This window comes from Strigops habroptila, chromosome 15 (assembly GCF_004027225.2).
Source record: "Strigops habroptila isolate Jane chromosome 15, bStrHab1.2.pri, whole genome shotgun sequence".
In the NCBI taxonomy this organism is placed as follows: Eukaryota; Metazoa; Chordata; class Aves; order Psittaciformes; family Psittacidae; genus Strigops; species Strigops habroptila.
In genome coordinates this window covers 955,544-980,306 of record NC_044291.2, presented here as the reverse complement: position 1 = coordinate 980,306, position 24,763 = coordinate 955,544, and the positions used below count along the sequence as shown (strand labels likewise).

General features: G+C 52.3%; 1 protein-coding gene across 3 annotated transcripts in view; it reads right to left on the bottom strand.

Annotated features, from left to right (window-relative positions):
• The window catches only part of OLFM1 (olfactomedin 1), a 31,248-nt gene extending 7,504 nt beyond the window's left edge, over positions 1-23,744 (bottom strand). Inside the window, exons 1-4 of one of the 3 annotated variants that reach the window (XM_030506840.2) lie at positions 22,190-22,981; positions 10,790-10,939; positions 5,330-5,485; positions 2,646-2,865 (exon numbers count right to left, since the gene is read on the bottom strand). In XM_030506840.2, the coding sequence (XP_030362700.1) occupies positions 2,646-2,865; positions 5,330-5,485; positions 10,790-10,939; positions 22,190-22,255 (592 nt within the window). In that variant the 5' untranslated portion in view covers positions 22,256-22,981. Of the gene's footprint in view, positions 1-2,645; positions 2,866-3,061; positions 3,430-5,329; positions 5,486-10,789; positions 10,940-12,668; positions 13,527-22,189 lie in introns of those variants that run through there. The other 2 variants (XM_030506838.1, XM_030506841.2) reach the window with 2 other exon arrangements.
• Positions 23,745-24,763: the final 1,019 nt, after the last annotated feature.

Here is a 24,763-nt window from a genome sequence, read left to right as displayed (position 1 = left end):
ATGTAAACAGAATAACAGATTGAACATGCCTTTATCCCATTCACACACGTCAGGGTCAGGAGATGTTTTCACTATTGATCCATCAATAATGCTTAAGAAGCCCAAAATGCAAAACAGGACCTTGTCTAAGGAAGATGCTGCTGCACTGTCAAGCCCTGGTGCTTCCCAGAGGGTGGGGAGAGGCAAACTGAATGGGAATACATCCCTTTCCCTCACCCCATACTTATTGTGGCAGGTCCCTGATCCTGTTCTGAGCACTCCAAGCTGAACCCTGAGCTCTAGAAGGTGAACGTGCATCAGGTGAGCAGTGTTGCTGCCCATGCAGAGCAAATCTAAGCTAAACCATTCCTTTTGAAACACCAGCAAATCCCTCTGAACAGGTAATTTGCAGCAAACAGCCTCATCGTGCAGCAGCCAAGTGTCTGTGAGGTTGTTATCCCAATTTAACTCGATTAACCACCATTTGCACTGATTTACACTCCGGAGCCATAAACAACATTGGAAATTCAATCTGTGTTGTTTGCTGCCTAGTGACCAAATAAATCACCTTCCTGGGCGAAACGTTTGTGAGACTCAGCATCCATCTCCACCAGTACCCAGGGGTGATACAATACCCCAGGGCAGAAACACTGCCCAGACACCATGGTCACAGAGAGAGCAAATGGAAAAAGAAGGGGCACAGCCAAAAAGCCCAATAAAGCCTCAGAAAGATTCAACCTCCCCCAAAAAGTTTATAAAAGAAGTTGTTTAGAAGAGCTCACCATCAGTTCCCTGGGCTCCTGCCTGGGTGGAGCATGAGAGGGGTGTAATGAGGCAGGATATGCCCCAGAGCAGAAGGGGCTAATGGTCCAAGAGCAAACTCTATTTATTTTGGAGCCCTGAATGGTTTGGGAGCTATTTCCTAAAGCCTGTCCAGGGTCTGCGGGAGGATCATCAGATCATCACAGCTTCCCTGGCTCTGATGGAGTCAGCCTGGCCTGGACAGCTCCACTAAGGCTGGCTGGAGAGAGGCTGTGGGGTCCAGGATGGTTCTGGTTAAAGAGCTATCCCTGTGAAAGAGCTTCCACAGCCCAGACTCAAACCCCTGGTCCCTCTCCCCATCACCTACAGCTCTGCCTCATCTTCAAGTGATGAGCTGAAGGATACGGATGCAGCAGCAGATGGTGCCCAAGGAGTGGGCACCTCTCCTCCCATCACACCCACCTCTGCCTTCAGCAGGGGAGGAATGAGAAAAGCTGTTCGCAGGCAGGGCTGCCCCGTGCTGCCAGCGTGGGGCTGCCGGGGGGTTGCTCTGGTCAATCAGGCACTCCCGGCCCTGGTCTCCATCCTTTCTTATCCTACCCACTGCAGGACTGTCATTCCTGAGATGTCTGTACAGTCCCCACATGATAAAACTCCATGAATTAGGTACTGCTAACACAGAAAGCATCAAGTCATTAAAATCTCCATCATTTCTGTCCCCACTAGGGCTTCAGGGTGAAATTCAAGTGGGTGAGGACAAGGTCAGGGCTTCCCTGCCACCCCCCAACTCTGCTGCCTTCTCCACGACCATCACTTCCTTCTCCCCGATTCCAAGTGAGAGGTGGCTTATAAGGGCCACATCAGATGGAAATACAGGGGAGGCGGCTGCTTACTGAAGTGTGGAGGCATCTAGAAACAAGCAAAAGCAATCCCACCAGCAGAGACAAGAGAGAAACAAAGCGTTACCTTGCCAAGGATATAAAGTGCTCAGGAGAGATCTGATCTTCCGTGAAGTTACCTGAGAGTGTAATTTCATATGTGCTACCAAAATAGACTGCGGAGCAGTTCATGTGTTTAGATTATCTAAACTGCGTAACAAGAAAGTCAATAATGTGAGGAGAAATCAAATCAGGTCAGAGCTGGGCCAGCAACCAGCAGGGAGGCTTCTGCAGCTGCAGGAGGCAGCACCCACCTTCCCCCTTCTCCACCTCTGGGCTGGGACACTGGGATTAGCTACTGCTGTGTCTCCCCAAAATAGACCCAACAGGCTTCAGCCAATTAATACTCTCTGAATGAGATTAGAGATGAATCTCTCACGCTGCTGACTTGGCCTGATGGAAGGGGCTCCCCTGGGGAACAGGAAGGATGGGGAGGATTTCTATCCCACCCCAGCTACGCCATGCTCTTCTCAACAGGAATTTGCAAGATGCAAAAGGGAAAAGGGAAACCGAGTCACAGCCTGCACACACACACACACACACACACACGCTGCTCAACGTGGTGCACGAGACCTCTGATGTGCCAGGTCCAGTTCGCAACAAGATGGGGCATCGATGCACAAGCCACACGGGTGCATGTGTTTGCTTTGCATAAGCGCATGGACCGCGTCTCACCGCCCGCTTATGCAAACGCTGCAAAACACCACATGCCCAGCCCAGGGCCCGATCCTGTAGCACTTACACCATGAGCAACATCGCTCCTGCGAGTAATCCTCAGCAGGACTACTCCCGGGATGGATGGTACTGATAGCATAAGGATGTTCAGGATCAAACCTGGCTGTGCAAGCTCATCCCTTACAGCCAGGCCCAAGGAGATGTCCAGTCTAGCATCTCTGCCTCCAGACGGGATGCGTGGGTTAACACCGATGGTGTTCAGCCAGTGCCACCATGTTGTTCTGAGCCTACCTAATTTTTGCATGCATGCACGAAGCCTTTCTTCAAGATTTGACACTCTGTTCTGAAGCTCTTCGTAGTCATAGGCGCCAATCTCTTCCTGGAGTTCGTTTAGAACTGACGTCAGATTCTGGACCTCCTCTTTAAACTGCAATACCAATTTTGCATCGGCTTTGTACTCTTCCAACACTGGTATCAAAGGCCTAAGTTCCTCCATTTTCGCTTTTATTGCCTGCAAGGTTAAAATAAGCTTGGTTCAGTGCTATGCGTGCAAAAATCTGCAACCCTCTGCCTTGACCTGGTCGCTTCCTACGTGAGTGCAAATGTTCATATCCCACAATTATTATCATTAAAACTAGTTTAATTATTATTTTGGTCCAAATGATGTATTGGAAAGAACATATTAAACAGGCTGCAGAACACCAAAATATTTGGGAAAGGCCTTTATTTGTCATTTTTAGAATGCAACATCTTAGGGTTACATGCTTCAGATCACATACACAAAGAGTTGTTTTTTGTCGTTTTTTTTCTTTCCAAAAAATAAAAGAAAATAATATATATATGCATTGACAAGGGTTTCAAACTATTCATGAAATGCATCTACAATTGCATGCAAAGGAAGATCTTGGTTGGGTGGTTCAAGGTTCCTTAGTGAGATATGGTGCTAATTTGGAAAATAATCAAAAAAATCAATGCATGGTGCAAAATGCTCTGTGGCCCTCTTTTCATGGTTACATGGGAGTGAACTGCTTCTTCAGTCACTGCAGCATTGAAAAAACTTGCTTTTAAGTTAGCCCTGTAAGCAAGAAAATGAAATACTGTTGAGGATCTAGCTCGCTAACCTGCCTTATATAGATAGCCATTCATAGACACATACTCTTACGGACTAGAGAGAGAAAAAAACAACACGAGAGCTCCAAACCACTCACAGTTTAATGCTGGCATTAGCAGAAACAAAATGCTGTGGCTGTTATTTCAAATGGTGCTTTGGCAGCAAATTAGACAAAAAGCCCTTACTGTTTTTCAGCATGCTATAAGGAACATCAAAATCAAAGTCATGATCGAATTTACTTTGCAGAATTGGAGGGTTTTTATGTATCTTTTTTAATTCAATGAAGGCCTCATTTAAAGGCACGCTACACAGCATTTCGTTGAGGATGCTTTGCTCCAGCCGCTAATGAGTAGCCATAAATATGCATGCACCTACCCTTAATGAAGCATGTTAGATACACGCAGCGTACCTGGTGCTGCTCAAATTACTGCACACAGTGGCCAACCTCCCAGCAGGCAGGGCTGGGACATGTGCCTGTCTGCTGAAGCAGCTCGGGCAGAATGGGACCACAGATTGCTCCTCAGCCTCATCTCTGGCCTTCCTTCCCATCCCCTCCTATATATGTCATGAGGCTTTTCCTCCTGCGCTTTGCACTTGGGGAATATATTTACTTTCTTATGTACTTGCACTTGCTGGTGCAAGCTCCCTGGCTGGCGACGGGGAGGATTAAACTCATCGGGATGGAGGGGGAAGAAAATGAAGAAGTGAAAAAATAGAAAGAAACTCATGCTTAAATTGGAAAGCTGGTCTTTCCATCCAGACTGCGGAGCTAAATTTAGGGTCCTGTGAGAACCGGAGATGAGGAGTGGAGGAGGTGGAATTGGTGAAAAGTTTTAAGAACCTTTTCCACAGCTTTTTATGATGTACTCTTGGTATTTCAGTATTTAACTGAATTTTTCATTTCAACTAAAAAAGCCCCAATCTGCTTTAAAACACCAGCCGCTGAGGAGGTGCCTGCAAACCAGGACGGGGATCAGCCAGATGTCTAAGCAAAAACATCCCCAAATTTTACTAGGAATCTTCTCCATTTGCGTTTTTCATATCTATTAACCCAAAGCATTACTAAGATTTATGACTCCAAATACTGCTGACAGCCTCTTTTGGGCAATTTCATTTGTTCTCAATCAATTTCTTGGACGTTTCACCACTGCTCCCAATGGCAGCTTCACTGATACCTTCTCATTTGTAGGACACCAGGACAAAACACACATAACCCATCAGAAGGTGCTGGCTCTGCTGCCCCCATCATTACTTCAAACTTGGATGTTTGCACATCCTTCAAATGCACAGTTTGCCCTGAGGACAGCTGCAACAGTGGTACTTTGGGTTTGCTTTTGGGGAGGTTGATATTTAGATCAATTGTCCCACTGCTACGACCACCCGTTGGAGGGAGGTGATTTGGTGACAGCCCGTTCTGGTTTGCCAGAAATGGAAATGGAGCCCCAGGTCCTGGCTCTTCCCAAGAAATGGGTCCTGGGCATGGTGTAGGCATGGCCTCCCAGGCCATGAAGGGGAACCCACCTCACTCTGACCTCCATCACCCCAGGGTCTCCCTGCAGACCCCTGCTGCAGGGAGATCCTACACTGCTGTTTGGGCACCGAGGTCGTTTGTAGGTCTGGAAATGCACAAATGTAGGCTTTCACCCCATAGAGAAACGTATTGCAGATGATGGAGGATGTGATGCCGCAGCCTGGATCTGGCTGTGCTTTGGATGGGGGGGAGCCGGATGGGTGGATGATGGCCAGCACTGTGTACAACCAGACCAACAGCCACATGAGCTGATGGGGACCAGGGCCACAGTCCTGTGTGCACCCACTAAATCCCTGGCCACAGCTTGGGTAGCAGTTTGGAAAGCAGACATACCTTAAACTGCCTTGCCAGGTGCTGCTTGTGGCTTTCTTCCACTTGCTTAAATTTTGATTCCAGTCCCCTCATCTGGTTTTCCATCTTCTCCACGTACTGTAGGTCTCTTTGAGTCCGCCTGTCCAACACCTCTATCGACTGGGACATGTTTTGCACCTGCCAAACGAGAAGGGACTCAGTTAGAAGGTGCTTCCCCAGCAGCGAGGCAGCCCCACTCACATCCCAACGCTGAATCCTTTTCCTACACAGTCAACAAACTAAATGGTAATGCACCTCTGCATTATTTACTAGTCAATCAATAGCACCTCATAGGATTATGACCCCATGCTCTAAAACAGAGCAAATTGGGTTCATAAATGTCTATCCTGCCATACTTCAGAGAATAACAATCACACATGCAAACATAGGTTATAGTCAGTGCTAGAACTCACCCCTCACGATGGCCTCACCATCACATGAGGAGAGGCTCTCAGTTGAGCAGAAGCACATCTGACTATAAGAAATACTTCTGCTGAGGTGCACATTACCATTTCTTCATGTACGTAAGTGACACTGATTGCCTAAGTGCAAACTTTACTCCCAGCTAGTAACACTTCATTAGCCAAACAGCACTACTGCTTATATACACAGCATCTGCCAAACAAATCCAGCTGCAGGTGAGGGCATCCCAGAGCTCGGAAGCACCGCAGGAGCTCCTGCTCGGGGTGGCCCCGCTGGAGCCTGCCCACCCAGGTGGCTGTGCCATGTCGGCATCTTTCCTAGCCGAGCGATGCCGCATCCCTGCGGCGCCCATCTGGCCCTGCTGAAGGAATGATGCAAGAAGGTTGGCTGGGCTTATCGTGAGAAAAAGAGCTGAAGGTGTAAGGAGGGGAAGGAAACCATAGCTGGGCTGACCTGATTCTGGAGGCTGGCTGCCATCTCATTTATTAAGATATTCCCTTCTCTCACTTTTTGGCCTAAGAGAGGGTAAAAGCAGCTCTGACATAGGCAGGCACCCGAGCACCTTTTAGCATTAAACAGTGGTGTAATTTAAGGTCTTTACGTCAGGGATGGTTGTGTTTGTACCATGGTTTGTACATCACGGGGCTCAACCCACGACTGGTGCCGCTGTCACATTACCCACAGGAACATGACTGCTGGCATCCGTAGGGATGACGTCTGTTCGAAATGAATCAGGCACCCCAGTGTGCGGCTGCATCAGGGCCCCACATTAAAGGCACCCTTCGATTCTCTTCATCTGTGAGGGTCTGAGCAAAGCCCAAACATGAGCCAGCACCACTCCTGCAGATCCGCTCCGGGACACTTCCCAAAGCCCTTGCTGTCACATCCGCTCTCGTCTCCAGCCTCGCCAAAGCCAAGCACAGGCAGGCTGGGATGGGGAAAGAATGGTGCAAGTGCAGTATTTCCTCCAGCAAATCCCACTGGGCTGCTGTGACTTACCTCAAGTGACAGAGCAAGGGGACGGCAGGACACACGCACGCAGCCAGGTCTCGGAGGCTACTTGCTGAAACCAGCACAGGTCAAATGCCAACTTTGGTGTCTGCATCTCTGAAGCGATCAAAACGCCCATTGCTCATGCACAACGACAAGCAAACTATTACAGGGAGCTATTAAAAATGTATGGACAACCCCTATTTCAAAGGCCAACAGTGAAGAAACATTTTGAACAACTGCTCCAGGGCTCTAACAGTCTTCCTCAGCAAAGGTGAAGCTATTTTCAGCCTCTAAGTCCCAACACATTACTCAGAGATGAACCAGCACCCATCCTGCCTACCACCAAGGACCTGCTCAGGGAGGTTTGAGGAGCAGGGAAGAGAAGAACAAGACCCTATTGGTTTGAAGAGGAAAAGAGCAAACCTGAGCTCAGCCTGAGCCCATGTGCCCCCCCGGGCTACATGAGCTCTCAGCAGACATGGTTGGTTGCTGAGTTACCTGGGCTGGATGAGGAGGAGTTTGAAGACCTCTCTCCACCCTGGGGCAGCAGAAGGGAAGCTTTAGACAAGCATGACTTGTCTGTAGATATTTGTATTCTGGTAATCCAGCCTATCCTGCTGTTAGTCGAGCTGTATCTACATAGCAGAACTGTTCCAATGGGTTGGAATAGGAATGACTCGCAGGGATCATACAAAATTGATCTCATTTATTCCACTAATGCCTAATCCCAATTAAAGGGCAAACTGCAAGTAAGCAGCAAAGAGGGTTTCTGGTTTCTAACCCCACAGGGGCTAAGCCAGGCTATGGAGCGGGCTCCTTCTACTGCCTCATGGATGGTGGGGAGGCAGAGACAGACTCCACTGGGAAATGAATCAGAGTATCTCACTCAGGTTTCTGCTCTGAATCACCTCTGGAGGAGTCAGCCTCTCCCCTGACGGCAGAGGAAAACAGCATCCTCACATGTCTCCAAACAGAGACACCTAAAATAGGCTGCTGTGCTATTTCGGGTATGTTTTCCAAGCCCAGACTCTCACTCTTTGTTGCCCATATTATTTTCAACCAGGCAAGATCCTGGCCAGACTTACTTACACTGAGTCAATCTCCGCCATTCCTGATCCCCGACAGTAACATGTACTTCATCAGCTGAAGATCTACTCATTTTCTTTCATTAGCACATTCCCCCCTTGATCCAGCAAAGTACTTTGGCACATGATTAGATTTCAGCGAGACTGTTCAGAGCTTAAACATACGTACAAAGTGCTCTAATGAGCTGAGACCCAAGGATATGGGCTCTCAGATTCCCTCAGCTTCAGCCATTAACTGCTATCCTCAAACATCAGCTAAAATGCTTTTTGCCTCCATTGGTGGAGCACACACGCTCAAATGAAACCTCATTTTCCATCAGGCTAATGTGAAAGAGATACCTGTGATTGTCTTGGGGAAAAGAGTTAATTTTAGCATTTGAAACAGAAAACCAATACAAATGAAACTTCCAGTGCTGTTCTGCTCATCTTGTTTGGCACTGAGTTGTTTCAGAATTAAACCAGTGTAACAGAGGGTCAATACTGGCCTGATGATCCTAGTGAGGTTTATCTTGTCAAAGCCATGGTTTAAACTCTGCTCAAGCTTCCCTGTGGATCAGCCTTTCATGCCAGCTCAGAAAGGGCTGTTCTAAGCCCATCTTTGGGGTTTGAATTAGAACGAATCTTTAGCTTTGAGTAGCTGGACAAACTGGTGGAGCAGTAGCATGAGGCATCTTGAGGGAGATTTTTCATGGTCTACATGAAGGATTAGCAGAGAGATGGGCTCAGCCGATGGACCAGGACATGGGAAGTTCATCTTACAAGCTCTGTAGAAAGCAAAGGCAAGGCTGAGAAGAGATGCTGTTGTCCTCCCTATAAACACCTCAGAGTGAATATCAAAGGAACAAAAAGAACTGTTTAATCCGGAAATCAGTGCTGGCAAAGATCAAGAATTGGCAGGAAACCAGAAACAGTTTAACCATCGGAGGAGGAAGTCCTCCCAGATAACAGGGCCCAAAAATTATCTAAAAATCTGTTTGAAGGTAAAACATAATCTGTTTATGAACAGGATTTGGGTGATGTCTTGGTTTGGATGCAGTCCAGGATCTGGACTCAGCACCTGACACATGCCAGGCTGGAAGGACTCCGTGTACTGCAGCCAAAGATGAGCTCAGGCTCCTCGGTGTCAGAACACAGGCTGGCAGGTTGTATGGTGGTGAGTGGACCTGGCTCACCTCACCTCACTCAACGCCTGCTCTTTAACCCAACGGGGTGCCCAGGATTCACTTGCAAGCAGCAGGAGCTGCAGGTTCTATGCATATGCCCATGCCAAGAGTTGAGGGTAGATGGGGTCTTGGCAGCTCTGATCCTCAAAGTACATTCAGCGGCTGAAGCTTCTGTGCAGAGATCTGCACTGAAGATGCTGTAATTGGTCTGCGTACGCACGGGTACACACACAGACACATACAACGCCTTGTTATTTCCACAGGTAACTGCCAGGTCTCTCCTTTGGAAATCCAAACCCAGTTACCTCTCTGACACATTATGCTGCTTCCTCTGCTGGCAGACAGAAATCAGGAGATGTGCGTTTTCCCACCCCAAAGCTAGAGTTAAGATGTCAGATGAGGGAAGGAGTTTTCAGGTCTGAAATCCTTCCCGGGATGCTGGAAGCTCTTCTCTGCAGTTGCATTTTCCTACAGGGATTATCATTTCAGCCTCCATCAAGATCAGATGTCTGGCACTAAGAGCCTAGTCTTTATTTTGGGATTTTCATATAGGTTAGCGTAGGAGTGAGATGCAGACAGATTAGCAGGCAGGTACCATACCCCCAGAACACATGCCTTGAAATATACTGCTCCTCCCTCACTTTATTCATTGGCAGCCAGAGAGCTGCAGAAGGGAAAAATCCCGGAGCACTTACGCCCTCCACACAGGAGCTGATGTTATCCCAGGTCTCATAGACCCATTTGCTGAGGGCATTGGGTCAAATCCTGCTTGTTTAATGCATATGAGTGGTTCTGGGAATGCAAAGGCTCTCAGATGCCCGTGTCAGCTGCTAATACAACACTCGCTGCCTCTTAAATGTGCTGCTGGACCGATTGCTGCTGTTGCTTAGAGAAAGAAAAGCTGGGAGTGGTATTATTTTTAGAAGCCTCTGACATACCAAAGAAGTCATTTAGGGCTAAATGTTTCCTGCCTCCCTCTATTGTCCTCATCACGCAGGAAAATCAGTTAAATGTAGGTTTAATATGGTTTTGAGTGACTAATACGGCAACTTCCCAAAAGCAGCAGGATAAAAATTACTTTGTCATGCACAGCACATGCAAACATAGCATTAGGGCACGAGGGATGATTAAATATCCAGCACAGGAGGCCACTTAGATTTTAAAGAGAAGAGCATTTCACATGAAACAGCATTTCTGCAACGAAATCCATTATCTGGAAAATTTCTTGTTATCGGGAATGTTTCCCTAATGAGATTCTTTGATCTCTCTGGACAGCAGACTATTAAAAACTAATCAAGTGGATGTCAACATTAGGAAGAACCCCACTAACTGTCATTTCTGTGCTATTTGATGTCGACAGCTTGTACTGTTTTATTCGACCTTTTTAATATCAGCTTGGCCAGGAACGCACGGGCTTTGGGGTTTTAAGTCGAGCTTCTGTCATCCTGTTGAAGCTCGGGCTCTGAAACTGCTGGTGTTAATGTAATGGGGGAAAACAGGTAAATAACAGCTTTTTTTGAGTGATACAGTTCAATACTGTGGCTTTGATCTCAGCAGTTTTAACCTGGCTTTAGGCCATGGCCCCTTTTCCTCTGTGCCTCAGAAATACTTAGAGTTTCATCCTCCCAACTGCAGCTGATTATTCCCCGCTTCACACATGGCGTGGGATCCAGGGCTCCATCTTCCCTGGAAACCAAGGCTCAGCCCAGCCCAGTTGGGTTTTTACGCCCAGCATCACACCAAACCATCCACCTTTCCCAGAAGGACTCAACCATTACCTTTTCTAATAGTTGTCTCAGCTGCTTTGTCCTGGCATCGCGTGAGCACATCGTCTGTTGAGGTGCCACCACTGTGCATATACAACGTCCCTCGCTATCCTGGGCAGAGCTGTAGACCTGCCAGCTTTCCTCTGGGTTGGTAGGCAGCACCTAATGGACACAGGGAAAGATGGTGAAGTTAATGGCGGGGGGCCTGGTAGGGGTGCAGGAGGTGAAGGGGGCCTGAGTGGAGGAAGCAGAGGGAATGTGGCTGATCCTGGAGCTGTGCTGGATGCAGAGGGAGGCTCCTCTGAGGGCCCAGCAGGCAAAATTCACTTGTAATGCAAAAATATGGATCGGGGACAAATAAAAGGAGAGCAAGAGCTGGAGCAAGGAGGCAATGCAAGGGGGGAAGCATGGGCATGATGGAAACCATTAGGCAGCAAGGGCTGTAGCATGCTGAAGGGCACCGAGTGCATTGGGATGGAGAACCGCTGCCTGTTTGCTCGTACAAAGCACTTGACTTCTCCTTGACGCCACGGGAAGAATGTGCCTGCGCTACCAGTGAGGATACAGTGTCCGGGCTGAGGGCTGAGCAGGGATCAATGTGCTGCTGCAGAGCTCTCCCAGATCCGGCAGCAGGAAAATCAGCTCTCCAGAGTAAAGGGACACCGGGAGTTACGTTTCCCCCTCCTCTACCAAGCCCTCCTGGAAAGGGGACGGTCACCAGACAACCATGTCCTCGAGAATGCTCTGCGGGTCAGGACATGCTGCAGTCGGGGACCCCAGCCCTGAACACGCTCCCCAACTCCCCTCATGCACCCTGTGCTGCTCTTTGTTTTCCTTTGGTCTCACAGCACTTGGCAAAACACATTCTTTAACCACAATTAAAGCTCCAATCACTTTGGGGGTACCGCCGTGTTGCCAACCAGGAGGCAAATGCTCTTTCTACTGTTTCAATATATTACAAATCACCTTGCAAATCATACAATGGTCAGGGTTGGAAGGGACCTTAAAGACCATATCGTGATGAAACACCCATGTTGTCAGATGTGCACTAAGAGGGACAGTGAGGCAGAGAGACAATTTGGTTCCCCAGCTATAACAAACACGAAGGAAAAAACATGATAAATGGGTCTCATAATCCCTGGTAACATGGAAAAAATCCAAACCCCAGCTTCATTCACAACCAGCAGAACCACTACCTGAAACACTTGACACAGCAGAGCTGTAATTGCTCTGCTCTTTCAGGAGGCACAAGCATGCAGCCTGGAGGCGAAAGGTGCCCATTTTTCCCTGCTAAGGGAAGACACAAGGATTGTTTTCTCATCCATTCCCAAAGTGCCAAGACCAGGCATGGCACCAGCGCTCCAGCAACACAGGAACAGGGAACATACGGCACGACCGGAACACACCGAAAGTCCGCCGCTGCCTTTCCCACCCCATGACCGGCTCCGGTGACAGGCAGGGACGCGGAGGAGACCCCGGGGTCCCGCACCCGGACCCGCACCCGCTGTCCCCGGCGGCTGCAAAGCGGCCACGAGGGAAACTTCGCAACCCTTTGGCTGAAGGCTCCGGATCGCCCCCAGCCCCGGGCTAGGGATGCTAAACCCGAGCAGGAGCTGAAGCAGAAGAGCTCCCCTTCCTGCCACCCCAGCCGCCCCACCACGCCGAGGGGCGCTGCCTCTCCCCGGGACACTGCTCTCTGCAGCCGAGGGAGGGTCCTGTAGGGTCTGGTGGGGGGCGGCTTAGAGATCCCAGGGGTACGGGGGGGCACCGGGGCAAGGAGGGATTTCATCCCGAGGAGGGACAGGGCGGCGGGGCGCAGCCGCTCCGGGAAGCAGGTGCTCCGGGAGGCAGGGATGCTCCGGGCAGCCCCCCCGCCGCGCCCCGCACTTACTCCCGTGCTGCGGTCCAAGGTGCCGCCCGTGGCCGCCGTGAGTTTGGTGGTGTTGAGCCCCACGAGGGAGGGCAGCGTCTGCGACATCCAGTTGGTGATCATGGCCATGGTGCTGAGGACGACTCCAATCTTGAGTAAAGGCACAGACATGTCTGCGGGGGGGGGCGCCAGGCACCCTTCATTCTGCACCGGCGCCGGGCTTCATGCCGCTGGGGACGGGCTGCACCACTCGCCCGGCCACCGCCGCCGATCGCCGCCGGCCCATCGTCCGCCGCCGCCCCGCCGCGGCGCTGCCCGGCGCTGGCGATGGTGCTGCCGGTGCCTCTACCGCTGCTTCTATCGGTGCTTCTGCCGGTGCCGCCTCCCTGCGCCCGCCGCCACCGGGCGCGCCCCAGCCGGAGCGGAGCGAGCGGCTGCAGGAGGCGGGACGGGGATGGGAGGGGACCGGGAGAGAGGGAGGAGCGGCGGGGGGGCGTGAGCGCCGCGGAGCGCCCAGGCAGCCGGAGCGACTGCGGATGGGCGGGGGGGCACAGAAGAAGGAATTTGGGGAGCGGAGGGCGGGAGGAGAGATTTGGGGAGGGAAAGAATTTTCTTGTGGGGAGGGAGCGAGATTTGGGGAAGGGGAGGCGGGGGGACGGAGGCGAGAAAAGAGTTGGGGAGAGGGGAAGGAATTGGAGAGAGAGGAAGATATTTGAGGAGAAACAGAAAGGTTTGGGGAGGGGAGAGGAGGATTTGGGGAGAGGGGAAAAGATTTGCGAAGGGGGGGATTGGGGAAAAGACTTGAGGAGGTGTGTTGGGGGGAAGGTTTGGGGAGAGCGGAGACTCGGGAGGCGGCAGCGGCGATTTGGGAGCGGGAGAAGGGCGCGGGCGGGGCGGAGGCGGCTCCTCCGCTGCGGCGTGGCCCTGCTGCGGCGCGGCCCTGCGGCGCCCTCTGCTGGCTTCCGAGAGCGGTGCGGGACCGGGACCGGTCTCACCGGCCGCAGCGAAGTAGCGCCTGTACCGGAGACGCATCTTCTCCACGGGACGAATGGGAGGTGCTGCCAGTGAGGGCAGAGGGAGCAGCACTCTCTGCTGGGGCGCACGCAGGGGCTGCACCGGTCCCGCACAACGCCGCGAGGTGTGGGACCCAGGCGGCCCCCCCGGGCCGTCGGAGCATCCCCCACATCCCTGCTTGTCCCCTCACCACGGTCTGCAAACACAGCCCTCCGTCAGCACACAGAGTCCAACAAGCTTGAGCTGAATCAAAATCCCCTGCCCACTCCTGCCCCATTCCCAGCAGGCAGAGGTGCACGGATAGGAGAGCTGGGGCAGTGCCAGAGTGCCAGGACATCCCACCCCAGAGCTGGAAGAAGATGCTTGGCTTTGTGGCCCACAACACAAGAGGAACACGGAGCAACCTGGTCCAGTGGAAGGTGTTCCTGTCCATGGCGGGGGGTTGGAACTGGATGAGCTTTACAGTCCCTCCCAACCCAAACCAACCTGTGATTCTCTGGCTGGTGTGGCTGTGGGGCAAACTCTGCCAAGGAACCCCACTGCAGGCTCTTACGCTGCAAACAGTGTATACAGCATATCTGTACAGGCCTGGGATATAGCCTGCAGTGAGCTGGAGTGAACATCACCCAGATTTCCTGAAGGCATTTGCAGAAATATCCTGGGGACTTCAGAACCAAAGTCTCTGACCAACTGGTGTGCAGTTCCGTGCACAACCTTCCCTAAGTGAGCCTTTAAACACCTTTTGCAGAGCCAATGATGAAATCAATCCCCTGGCCCTCTCCAGAGGATGGAAGTGACACCCCCCACTCCACTGGTACAGCACCAGCCGCAGCCTGTTGGAGCAACCACCACGGCTCTGCTCCAGGACACCCTGTGCACCAGCTCCAGCCTGGCTGGCCCATGGGAGCCACCACATTCCCACTGCAGTCTGATCAGCCCAGCTCCAAACCTTCTACCTCCAGAGCTGCTCTTCTAACGGCACAGCTCCTCAGGGCTGTAGGTCCCACTGTCCCCTCCTCAGGAGCTGGCTGGGTGTCAGCTGAGGGGGTGCCCAATCCTCGACCCACCGATGCTTCCTTGCCATAGAGCACCCAGGCCAGTGTGCGGAGCACGTCCCTGCAGGGAAGCAGGGAGCTGTGCCCTGAAATGCCATCACTTCTGAGCTGCCTTGTCGCTGGCTGGGGAGCAGCCCTTGGTGTGGGACATCGCAGCACCCAGCACTGCTGCTCTGGGCAGAGACAGTGAGGACTAGCGGGAGCCGAGTGAGGCTGTTCCTGCAGAGCACTGAAGAGATGCTGCAGAGCATGAAATGAAAGTGCAGTGAGCAAATCCACCAGGTGGAGAGAAAGAGATGAGGTGGAGTACGAGCACTAGCACCAGGTCAGATCAATAAGAGAACACGCCTGCCCCCTTAATCAGACACTGCCCTGCTTAGGGCTCCCAAAGCAGATATAAACTATTTCCAGCTTCACCCAGCCCACGAATCAAGCATTCTTTCCATAGCAAAACTGCTGGCAGGTCATGCCCGAGGAGGTGAGCACCAAGGAGGAGTTTCGGGCTGTGGCTGAGGACCAGGTTCATCAGGGAAAAGCCTCAGGTGGCTTCTATCCATGAGAATAAATCCCAGCTCCCCATTCTGTTCCCATTCAGCCCCTTCTGCTCTCACAGGTGCTTGTGCTGCGCTCAGCACTGTCGCACTCGAGACCCTGATTGCTGATCTGATTTCACACCACACTCGAGTGCTGCACTTAAATCACCTTAATGTTAATTCTGAAATTGAGTTTGTAAGTAAAGTTTATCCCTCCTATTTGTCTACTCCAAACACATACAAAGGAAATTAGACTTACAAATACTTTACTATTTAAAATGGTATTCAGTGGGGTAAGAAGCACTCCTTGCCTTGCTCTGGGTTCCACCTGGATTAAAGAAAGACTAATCTCCTACCAGTGCACACAGGTAATTTCATGCTTATGCCCTTCAAGTGCTTTGCCATGATTAAAGCTTCTTCAGGCGGGGACAGCAAGGCACAGAGAGAGGAGCAGCAGCCACAGGTCCCTGCCAGGGCATGGGCATCAAGCAGGAAAAGGCAAATTACCTTGGTCATCTCAGAGTCTGCAGTAGGTGATGTGCAGACATGGACATCTCTTCCCTACCTGAGTGACTTCCCTGGTTTCAGAAGCCCAGCCTGGCAACAAAACAAACACAGCCAGCAAAATACAGTAAGGACATGAACTCCATGCAGGAGACCTGACATTGCCTTTACTCATCTTGAGCAAATCAGAAGAAAGGCTCCTGAAATCAAGAGGGAGGAGACTCAGGTGACTCTTTTTGACCTGATAGCATCCACTGACGGGCCTTCCAGAGCAAAGCAGGACCTGACCTTTAAAGAGCAACTTGCTACTGTAATGTCTGCACAAATCTCTTTGGCACCAGCTCTGCTGAACCCGTTGAGCTCTGATTTGGGGGTCACTTTGGGGTTTTTTGCACAAGATGTTGCTTTAAACCCCTCTCATGTTGTCACCGAGTTTTTCTTGTCCTGATACGGTCCCTGCAGCTGCCCTCCCCACACGAGCAGGAGCTCCCCTGCTGCAAGCAGAGAGTGAACCCCAGCAAAGGATGGACTGCGAGGGACAAAAGATCCTCCCCTGTGCATGTATTGTGAGCAGAGAAAGAGGAGCAATGATAGACAAAGCACAGAACCAGCTCTTCCACAATAGCTGCTTATAGCGGAAAATTCCGCTGCTGGGAGGTGATGTTGCCAAACGTGGCTGGCTGCCTAAAGGAGCCCCGCAAGGGTCAGGGCTTGCAAATAGGGCCAATTCCTCCGTGTGTGTGCGCAGGACACGCCGGTCATTGTCTCCCTCTCCTGGCTGGTTCAGAGAAGAGGTGCTGAAGTTCCTGTTGCTCCCAAGCTTTTGTGGGGATGGGATCTGTGGACCCCAGTGAGAGGACTCCTGTTGACTGCACTGTGAGAGGAAGGGGGCTGCTTTGAAACACATAGACCCGTATTTTAACAGCCTCAACTCCTGCTGCTGCTCCAACCTGCTCAGTAAATGCTGGAGGCATCTCAGCTGACACCCATCTCCAGTGAGGGAGATGTGTCCAGCTGAGGAACCAATGGAGGCACCTTCCCAGGGCTGACAGCTCCTGTCCCAGGAGCACAGAGCTCCGTCATGCAGCAGGGCACACAGTCCTGCCCTAGGACTGCTCTGTGCTGCGGGCACAGCCCATACTCCAGCTCTTTTTGTATCCTCTCCACACTGAAGACCCAAGAGATGCTGTGGGAAAGGTCTGTTCTGTCCGGAAGGACCCTGCTGTGTAACTTCAGGGATCCTCCTTAGACACTTGGACTAAGTGACTTGTCTCCAAAGATCCCTCCTGTATCTGACGGAGGGGCTCTGAAACAGCCTCTGGAGGACTGTGCCTCCACTGACTCTTCACATCCCACCTGAAGTCCTTACTGATGCCGCGCTGCCAGAGTCCCTGTTGCAAAGGAGCACAGGCTGCATGAGGCAGGGGAGCTGCAGGGTGGAAGGACCCCAAATCCCTCCCCACCAGCCCATGGGAAGCAGGAGGGCTGGGAACAGCAGTGGGCACAAAAGGCACCCACCCTGGCAGGCAGCGTGGGCAACCTCATCCTCACGAAGGAACATACACTTTGTACCCCATCACCTTTGGAGCGTGGCGCCATCTGCTGTTGTATTTGCCATGGGGCATCTGTCTCCCAGCAGGTCACAACAGCCACAGCAATGAATGACAACAGATTTCCTTGAGTTTGGGTCTGACTTCCAAAAGTCCTTGTTTTTTTCCCTGTCACTATCAGTGCTGTCATCGCTCACACACCCTCAGTCCTGGAGCTGGACAGCATCACCTCAGCACTGTCCCAGCTCAGAGCAAACCCCTCTCCTGGCACAGGGAGAGTGTGGATGGACAGACAAGGGAAAACGAAGGAAGGAAACAAAATGGCAATAAAAGACCCCAAAGTGCTTTGGGAACAGTGACCATGATACTGCAGTCACTGCCAGCTCCTGTTGGGACATGGTGTGAAACTGCCTGTTCCTGGTGCCGCACTTTTTGGGATCAGGCAGCCCAATGTGCTCCAGAGAGTTAAGCCCAGCTACGGACACTGGAACCACTCCTTTTCCAGCAAACCCTGTGCAAGCTTTCCTTTATAGTTATCTGCATGGTGAGCAGAAAGAACCTGCTCTTTGTGTTACACTGGAACACAATAACCCCTTTGCAGGTCTTCCCTTTGCTAAACCTGTGTTTAGCTAAAGCTGCTCCTGATATTAAACCTGGGATCTAACAGCGAGTGGCAACAGTGTCAGAGCCTCTGGGCTGGAGCAGAGCCCATTACAGCCAGCACAGGTTTCCTGTCACTCAGATGTTTTGCTTAGGGATGATGATGTTTTGGGTGTACTCCCCTGGGCCAGTTGCCTGCCTCCAGTCACAAAGTGCCTTTACACTGAAATCCTGTTCTGCACATTGCTTGGGAAACAGAGCAGGGATCCCGGCACATGGCTGTGCTACTGCCCCACTGTTACCTCCCCAGGAGACCTTCTGTATTTCAGATAGGTTTGAACGCTGCTTCCCAGATGGGAGCCAGGACCTGAGTCCTGAACAGGGAGAACCCTTCCCAGGGCCAAAACCCAGGACAAACCAATCCAGAGGCTGGGAGCCGGGCTCCTGGGCTCAGCTCCGGGAGGGCAGTCACAATCAATAGCTAGAGTCCACAAAAGCAGCAGAACTAGGATTTTTAGGTGCTCTTCCCCCACAGTCAGGATTTGCTGGTGCTCAGACATGGCTCAGACTCTGTGCCTCAGTTTTCCCAAGTGCATTTCCCCTTTTGGGGGACTGACTCAACCTCTCAGGTATCCCCCGCCCATCTGCATCTCCCAAAGAGCCTGGCCAAGGTACCTACAGGCAACAAACCCCAGAGGGACACTCCTCGGGTGTCCCTGTCCCTGCCTAGTCCCCTTTTGTTCATAGCTTCATCACAGCAGAGCAAAGCCAACACTCGTAACTGGAGAATTATCTCCTTCCACTCTCAACACAGTCTACAGCCTTTGTCTAACTCCCTCAGATAGTAATTAGTTTTGTATTACTTTACGTAGTGATGCTAATACTGATTACGAGGACGGGTAACTGGAGTAATAAATACAACCCAGGGCTGGAAATTACCTTTCTTTTTTATTGGTTAAAGCTGAAGTTAGTGAAATGAGACACAAATTGGTTTATGAGATGAGGCAGCTGCCTCCTGTTACCGGCTGCAGATTTCCAGCTTAATCCTGCCCCTTCCCATGTGCTTCCCTGAGAGGGGAGGGAAGAGCCTGGGCACCAAACTGGGCACTGGGCAATGCCCATGGGTGGAAGTGAGCCAGCACAGCAGGACAGGGGCAGCTTTGGGAAGGGCAGCGTGTCCCTGGCAGTTCTCATCCTTCCCATGAAAACAGCCCCAAAGGGACCTGATGTGCTTTCAGGAAAATCAATGGCAGAATTGGCTTGTTTTTCTCCTTGCAGAAGCCCTACATGTGCACTAACTCCTGCTGCAACCACTGCTTCCTGCGTGGTTGCAGTGATCACCGGGTAAGTGGATGTCAGCGCCACAAAACTTTGAGGAACACGAAGAGGTTTTCACCAGTAACAGCTCAGCAGCAAGCACAGGGCATGACAGAAGGACAGGCTGGACAGACAGACAAGCAATGGCATCCTGGGTCCCCTCTGCCCATACTCTGGCTTTGCTACAGCAGCCCAAACCCTCTGGCAGCTCTATCCTTCTGCATGTGACAAGCGCATCCTTAGAGAGCATCAGTTGGCTCTGATCCTCCACGGCCACCACAGGACCTGCCCTTGGTCTCACTGAGAAAACAACAAGGAGAGAAAGCCCCACACTCTGCCCAGCACCGCATGCAGAGCCAGAGCAAGGGTGCTGCACCTCCATCCTAGCCCCCGCACCCAGCCACTGCACCCCAAAACCAGCCACTCAACCCAGCCTCAATACCTCATTTTGGGTTATGACCTGTGGGGAGCCAAGGCAAGGTGCAGAACAAGTTAGGAGATCTTTGGCAGGGGATCGAGAGGCACGCAGGAGCTTCTGCAAGGGCCTGGGATGGGGTGGGAAGGGGGTGTAGGGGCAGCTCTCCCCTTGTTTCACACAGCCAAAACCACATCCAGGTCTCGAAACCCCCCCAACACCATGGTGCAGCCTGTGCATCCCCCATGCGCTCCCAGCAGGGTGTGAGCATCCTTCCTCCTGCCCAGGGGACCATCAGAGGATGCTGCAGCACCAATACCTTGGAGACAACTCCCTTCCCCCCATGTGAAGAGCTTTCCCAGCACCCAGCTGGAAGGAGAGCCACGTGCTCCCCCCCCTCCAGCCCCATTTAACAGCCATCCCTCTCCCCATTTCTGCCTCATGTGCTGGCCTGCCAGTGTCACTGCAGGGAGGAAGAGGAAGGGGTGGCAGTAGCTTCTGCATCATCAGGGAAAGCTGCCTAAACCAGCAATCTCCCTCCCCTGAACCTCGCTCCCTCCTCCCCTGGCATGGGATCTCTGTAGGGGATGGGAGACACTTCTCACATGTGATAGAGATGTGAATCCAATGCTGAATTAAACGTGAAGACACTGAGCTGGGCGGTGCCTGGGCTGCAAGGCATATCTGGGGATAGCATCTGCCAGCTGTGCTTACAGGAATGAGATGCTCAAACTCTGAAGGGGCTCTGCAGTGCCAAGCGAGTCAGCAGGTAAAGAGAGCTCTGCATGGCCAGCATGGGGCCTGGCAGGACCCAGTTACCTGCAGGCAGCAAAGCTCCATTGGACACTGCAAACCAGCCACCAGCCCCAGCAAAGGCAGCTCGGCAGAGGCAGGGCTTTAGCAGGGGCTTCCCACTGCCTGGGGCAGGTTGGAGGTCACCGCTGAAGCCACCCGCAGTGCTCAAACCCACCCTGATTTAAAGTTGGTCAGAAAGTTGGAGTGCTGCATCCACAAAACAAAAGCAAGCAAGCAAAGGAAGTAGCAGCCAGGCACCACAGCATCCTTGGCACAGGAGGTGATAACTGTGTCCTTGGAAAACCCACGAATGCAGAGCGACGGGACCATCGCAGCTGATAAGGGACGTGCAGCCCCTGGGGAGTGGGTACCAACTACCCTCGTCCCCAGGCCCTCGGTGCACCCCGGGGCTGAGCAGAGGGGAGGCTGGTGGGGCTGGGGGACAAGGGCCAGCCTCACACGCTGCTGCCGTGGCCCGTGCCAGGAGCCCCTTTTTGGGGTTCCTGGTCCATGCTGGTGGCCACCGGGTGCTTTGTCCATTGCGGCGCATGCGCACGCCCCGCGCATCCTCCCGCACACAATGGGCTTCTCCTGCGCGCTCACTTGCGGCTCTGGATCCTTCCCACCCCTCCTCATCCACACAGCTCTTGGATTTCTTTGCTTCCCCCTCCCCTCCAATGACAACCTTCCCATCCCTTCTCTCCATGCAATTAAAGCAGCTTTTTACTTTTAGCCATTTCTCCCCGGGGGTGGCAGAAATACTCTGAGGGTGCAAAGCCAAAAGGCTTCAGCCTCTGAAACTTCAGCACTAGGGCAGTGACAGGGGAGAGCATTGTCAGTAGGAGAAAGGGAAAAATAATCTACACAAAGCATCCAGGATGAGAGCCCAGCTGCTAATTGCTCCTACACTAAGAAGCCTCCATTCCCCTCCTATTTATAGCTTCTTTTTCTTTCTTTCTTGCTTCCAGGCAGCATCACAATTAACCCCACAATCTAGAGCATCCTCTTGCAATTACTTTTCTTCCTTTCCTCAGTGGCTGGGGGAAAAAAAAAAGCCACCAAAGACAACCTCCCCCCAGTGATCTTAAAGAAGTCAAATAGACTTCTATTTCCACTTGCAAGTGATAGCTTTTGTGTCACACCTTTCCCCCTCCTCAGCCTCACTCCTTACTCAGTCCAGGGGCTGGGACAGCAAAGACAAGCATTCAAATCCAGTAATAAAAAGAAAAGGCGGAGGGGGGAGAGGGAGGTGAATAAGATGCTGCTTTCTCCCACCAGCCTGTCACCAATGGAACATCAAGGGACTTTTAAATGTCACCCAAACCCAGTCAAGCGACCCCCACGAGGGGCTGGGGTGGAGGAGGGGGGCAGGAGAGGCCATCACCGTGCACTCAGGGCTGGTCCCTGCGGGAACCCGGGACAGGCAGCCCCGAACTCGGCCGAGACCGGTGGCGGGAGGGGGGGCTGCAACTTTCCCTGCAAGCGGGGCAGCAGATGGGGACCCTCCACCCCAGGGACCCCCAACACCCGCCGGGACGGCCCCTTCCTTCTCCCCGCGGTTTGGAGTCCGGTGTCCTGAGCCCCCCATCCCGCTCCCCCATCCAGCCCGGGGCTGAGCAAAGTGGGGTGCGGGGGGGGGGGGGGGGGGGCTGGTCCTCATCCCAGTTTTCTTTTGTGCTGTCGAGGTTTAATAGAAAATGGCGTTGGGGAGAATAGGGAGGGAAGGGGGAAGGGTGGGAAAAGCACGAGAGAGACCTACTTGGGTGAGTTCGGTGCCCATGAGGATGAGGAGGCAGAGGGTCAGGAGCTTGCTTGCCGGTTGCATGGCGCGCACCCCGTCCTAGGCAGCTCGCATACAGATCAGCGCCGGCGAGCCCGAGCCGCCTCCCGCCGGCAGCGGGGCTTGCTTCCCACCGGGAAAAACACGGGGAAAAAAAGGCAACAAAACGCAATGAAACCCAAAGCCCGGCCGGTTTTCCAGGCGGCTCTCAGCACCCCCAGGAAGCAGCGCAAGGAATCGGCTCAGCAGAGCCTGCACTTTGCATATTTATTGGGATCCCGGTTCGCTGCTCTCGGCGCTGGCTCTCGGCTAGAATGATGATTTGTTTTTTTTTTTTTTTAATGGCTCCCCTGATTGAAAACCATTCGCGAGGAGAAATGCAGCGGAGCACGAGGCGATAATCGCGGCTATCGCCAAAAGTTTGCCTGGAAAAGGGGGGTGATGGGGAGAGGACAGGGATTTAAAAAAATAAAGGAATTGGTAGGGCTGGCTGCGAGCAGGGGCTGGCTGGGGAACAGGATGTGACATCAACTGAGGCGGGGGAAATTTAACTAACCACGGCAAAGGGAGAGGGGGAAAACCAGCCCAGGCAGTGGGGTGATGCTGCGGGGACCCCCTCCCACCCCGAGCTCATGGACCCACGAGGCATCCCCTGCTCTCCGGGTTGCCCAGGAGCAAGGAGGTGTGCAAAGGGACCCCATCCCCCCCAAAGCACCAACCCCCCCGAGCAAAGCTGCCTTTGCAAACCCACCCTGCAGGAGGGCTCCGAGCAGCACCTGCTGTAAGGCTCAGCCCTCAATTAACGAAAGGCAGTGACAGCCCTTAATTAAATCATTTAATTAAAGGTGGGCACCCCCTCGCTTTCCAGAGACCCTCCCTTGCACCCACCCCCAGCACCCTGCAAAGGGTCCTGCTGATGCGGGGGGCTGCAGGCAGCACCCACTTGCAATATGTCTGTGACACCCCCCAGGTCCATGGGGACCCTTTATCCCCCATTTCTCTCTCCCACATACTCCAATGCTTCCTAAATCAGGGTTTTCTCAGGACCTCACAAATACTGTGAAGTCTCAGGATGTGGCAATGCAGGTGAATAGCACCATTCCTCTTTTCCAGAGGTGAGAAATGTGATGCAGATCTTAATGATTATTGAATGATTTAATAGAAATGCCACAGGCCCACCATTAGCAGGGGCCCCACAAGAGGGTTTCCTCCCTTGACTGCTCATTGCTAAAGGGTTTCTTCTGGAGTCCTCTGGTACCAGTTATTCCCAGGGCAGAGATGGGGTCTCTGCCTTTCCTAAGTCCCGGGATCACAGAGTGCAGCTTTCAGCAGAAACCAGGAAATCTGCAGCACGGTGCCTGATGCTCAGTGGGGACAAACAGCTGGGAACAAACTGGATAAAGACTTCTGGGTGCTGCCATCAGCAAATGTCCAAGGAAAGGTTGTCCTGGACCTCCTGAGAGTGAGTTTTGCAGCATCCCGCAGCTTCAAACAGCTCTTCTCTAGGGAGGGCATCAACATGTCAGTTCAATGAGAGCTCAGAGAGAGGCAGTTCTGAGAGCAGCCGTGAGAAAACTGCAACTCTGACCACCCCACATAGAGCTCTCTTTAATATACTTCCCTCAGCACCTCCCTTTAAGGTCAATGCTTTATAGCCCATAAAAGCTGAGGACCTTTAAAAAGCATTAAGCTCCCCTTGACTTTATCAAAAGCAGTGCAATGAGGCCAGAAGCATCCATGGTACGAACACATCCTGCCCTGATGCCTTAGAAGTTCTAGTTATCTTTTAATTTTTACCACAGGCATCACTCAGCCCTGGCAGGGATCAGAGAGGGACAAAAAAGTCCCCCAAATCACGGGGAGGAGGGAGGATGAGTGACTTACACGTGGTTGTATTTCCCTGCTGGGTGCACTGCTGAAAGTGCCTTCGGAACCCACCTGAGCAGCTTCCCATTAACCCTGTGACACGAGGCAGCGCGTGGTCGATGCAGCTCAGGATGCTTCATGCGGGCGCCCAGGTACATCTGGAGCTCACGGGGCTTGAAATAGAATCATAGAATCATTTATGTTAGAAAAGACCTTTAAGATCATCAAGCCCAACCGTTACCACTGCCAAGTCCACCACTAAGATTCGAGAGGTGCAGGAGGGCAGCAACAAAAGCTTCTTTCACATACAGATTTTCAAGGATGAGATGAGTTTCACCTTAAGTCGCTGGGACCATGGAGGGTGATTCCAGTTTGGGTGTCCTACACCTCAGAACAGAAGAACCACACCTTGATTTCCACAGTGGTAAAAGATAAGGCTCTGAAACAGCACCTTTCCTAAGTCAGCAACAGCACATCCCCAAAGGGGAATCGCTTTTCTCCCCCTGCTTTGCTTTTATAGACATTTGCCTTCATTGGCCTCATGGCAGTAGTCAGGGCTTTCACCTGGGTAAATGACAAAAGCATCAGCTGTGCAATTTGGTCTAATTTATTCCCCTTTTGAAGCCTTTCTTAATTAATATCAAGAACCTTGTGATTGAACTTAGGCTCCAGAGTGTGAAACCCTGT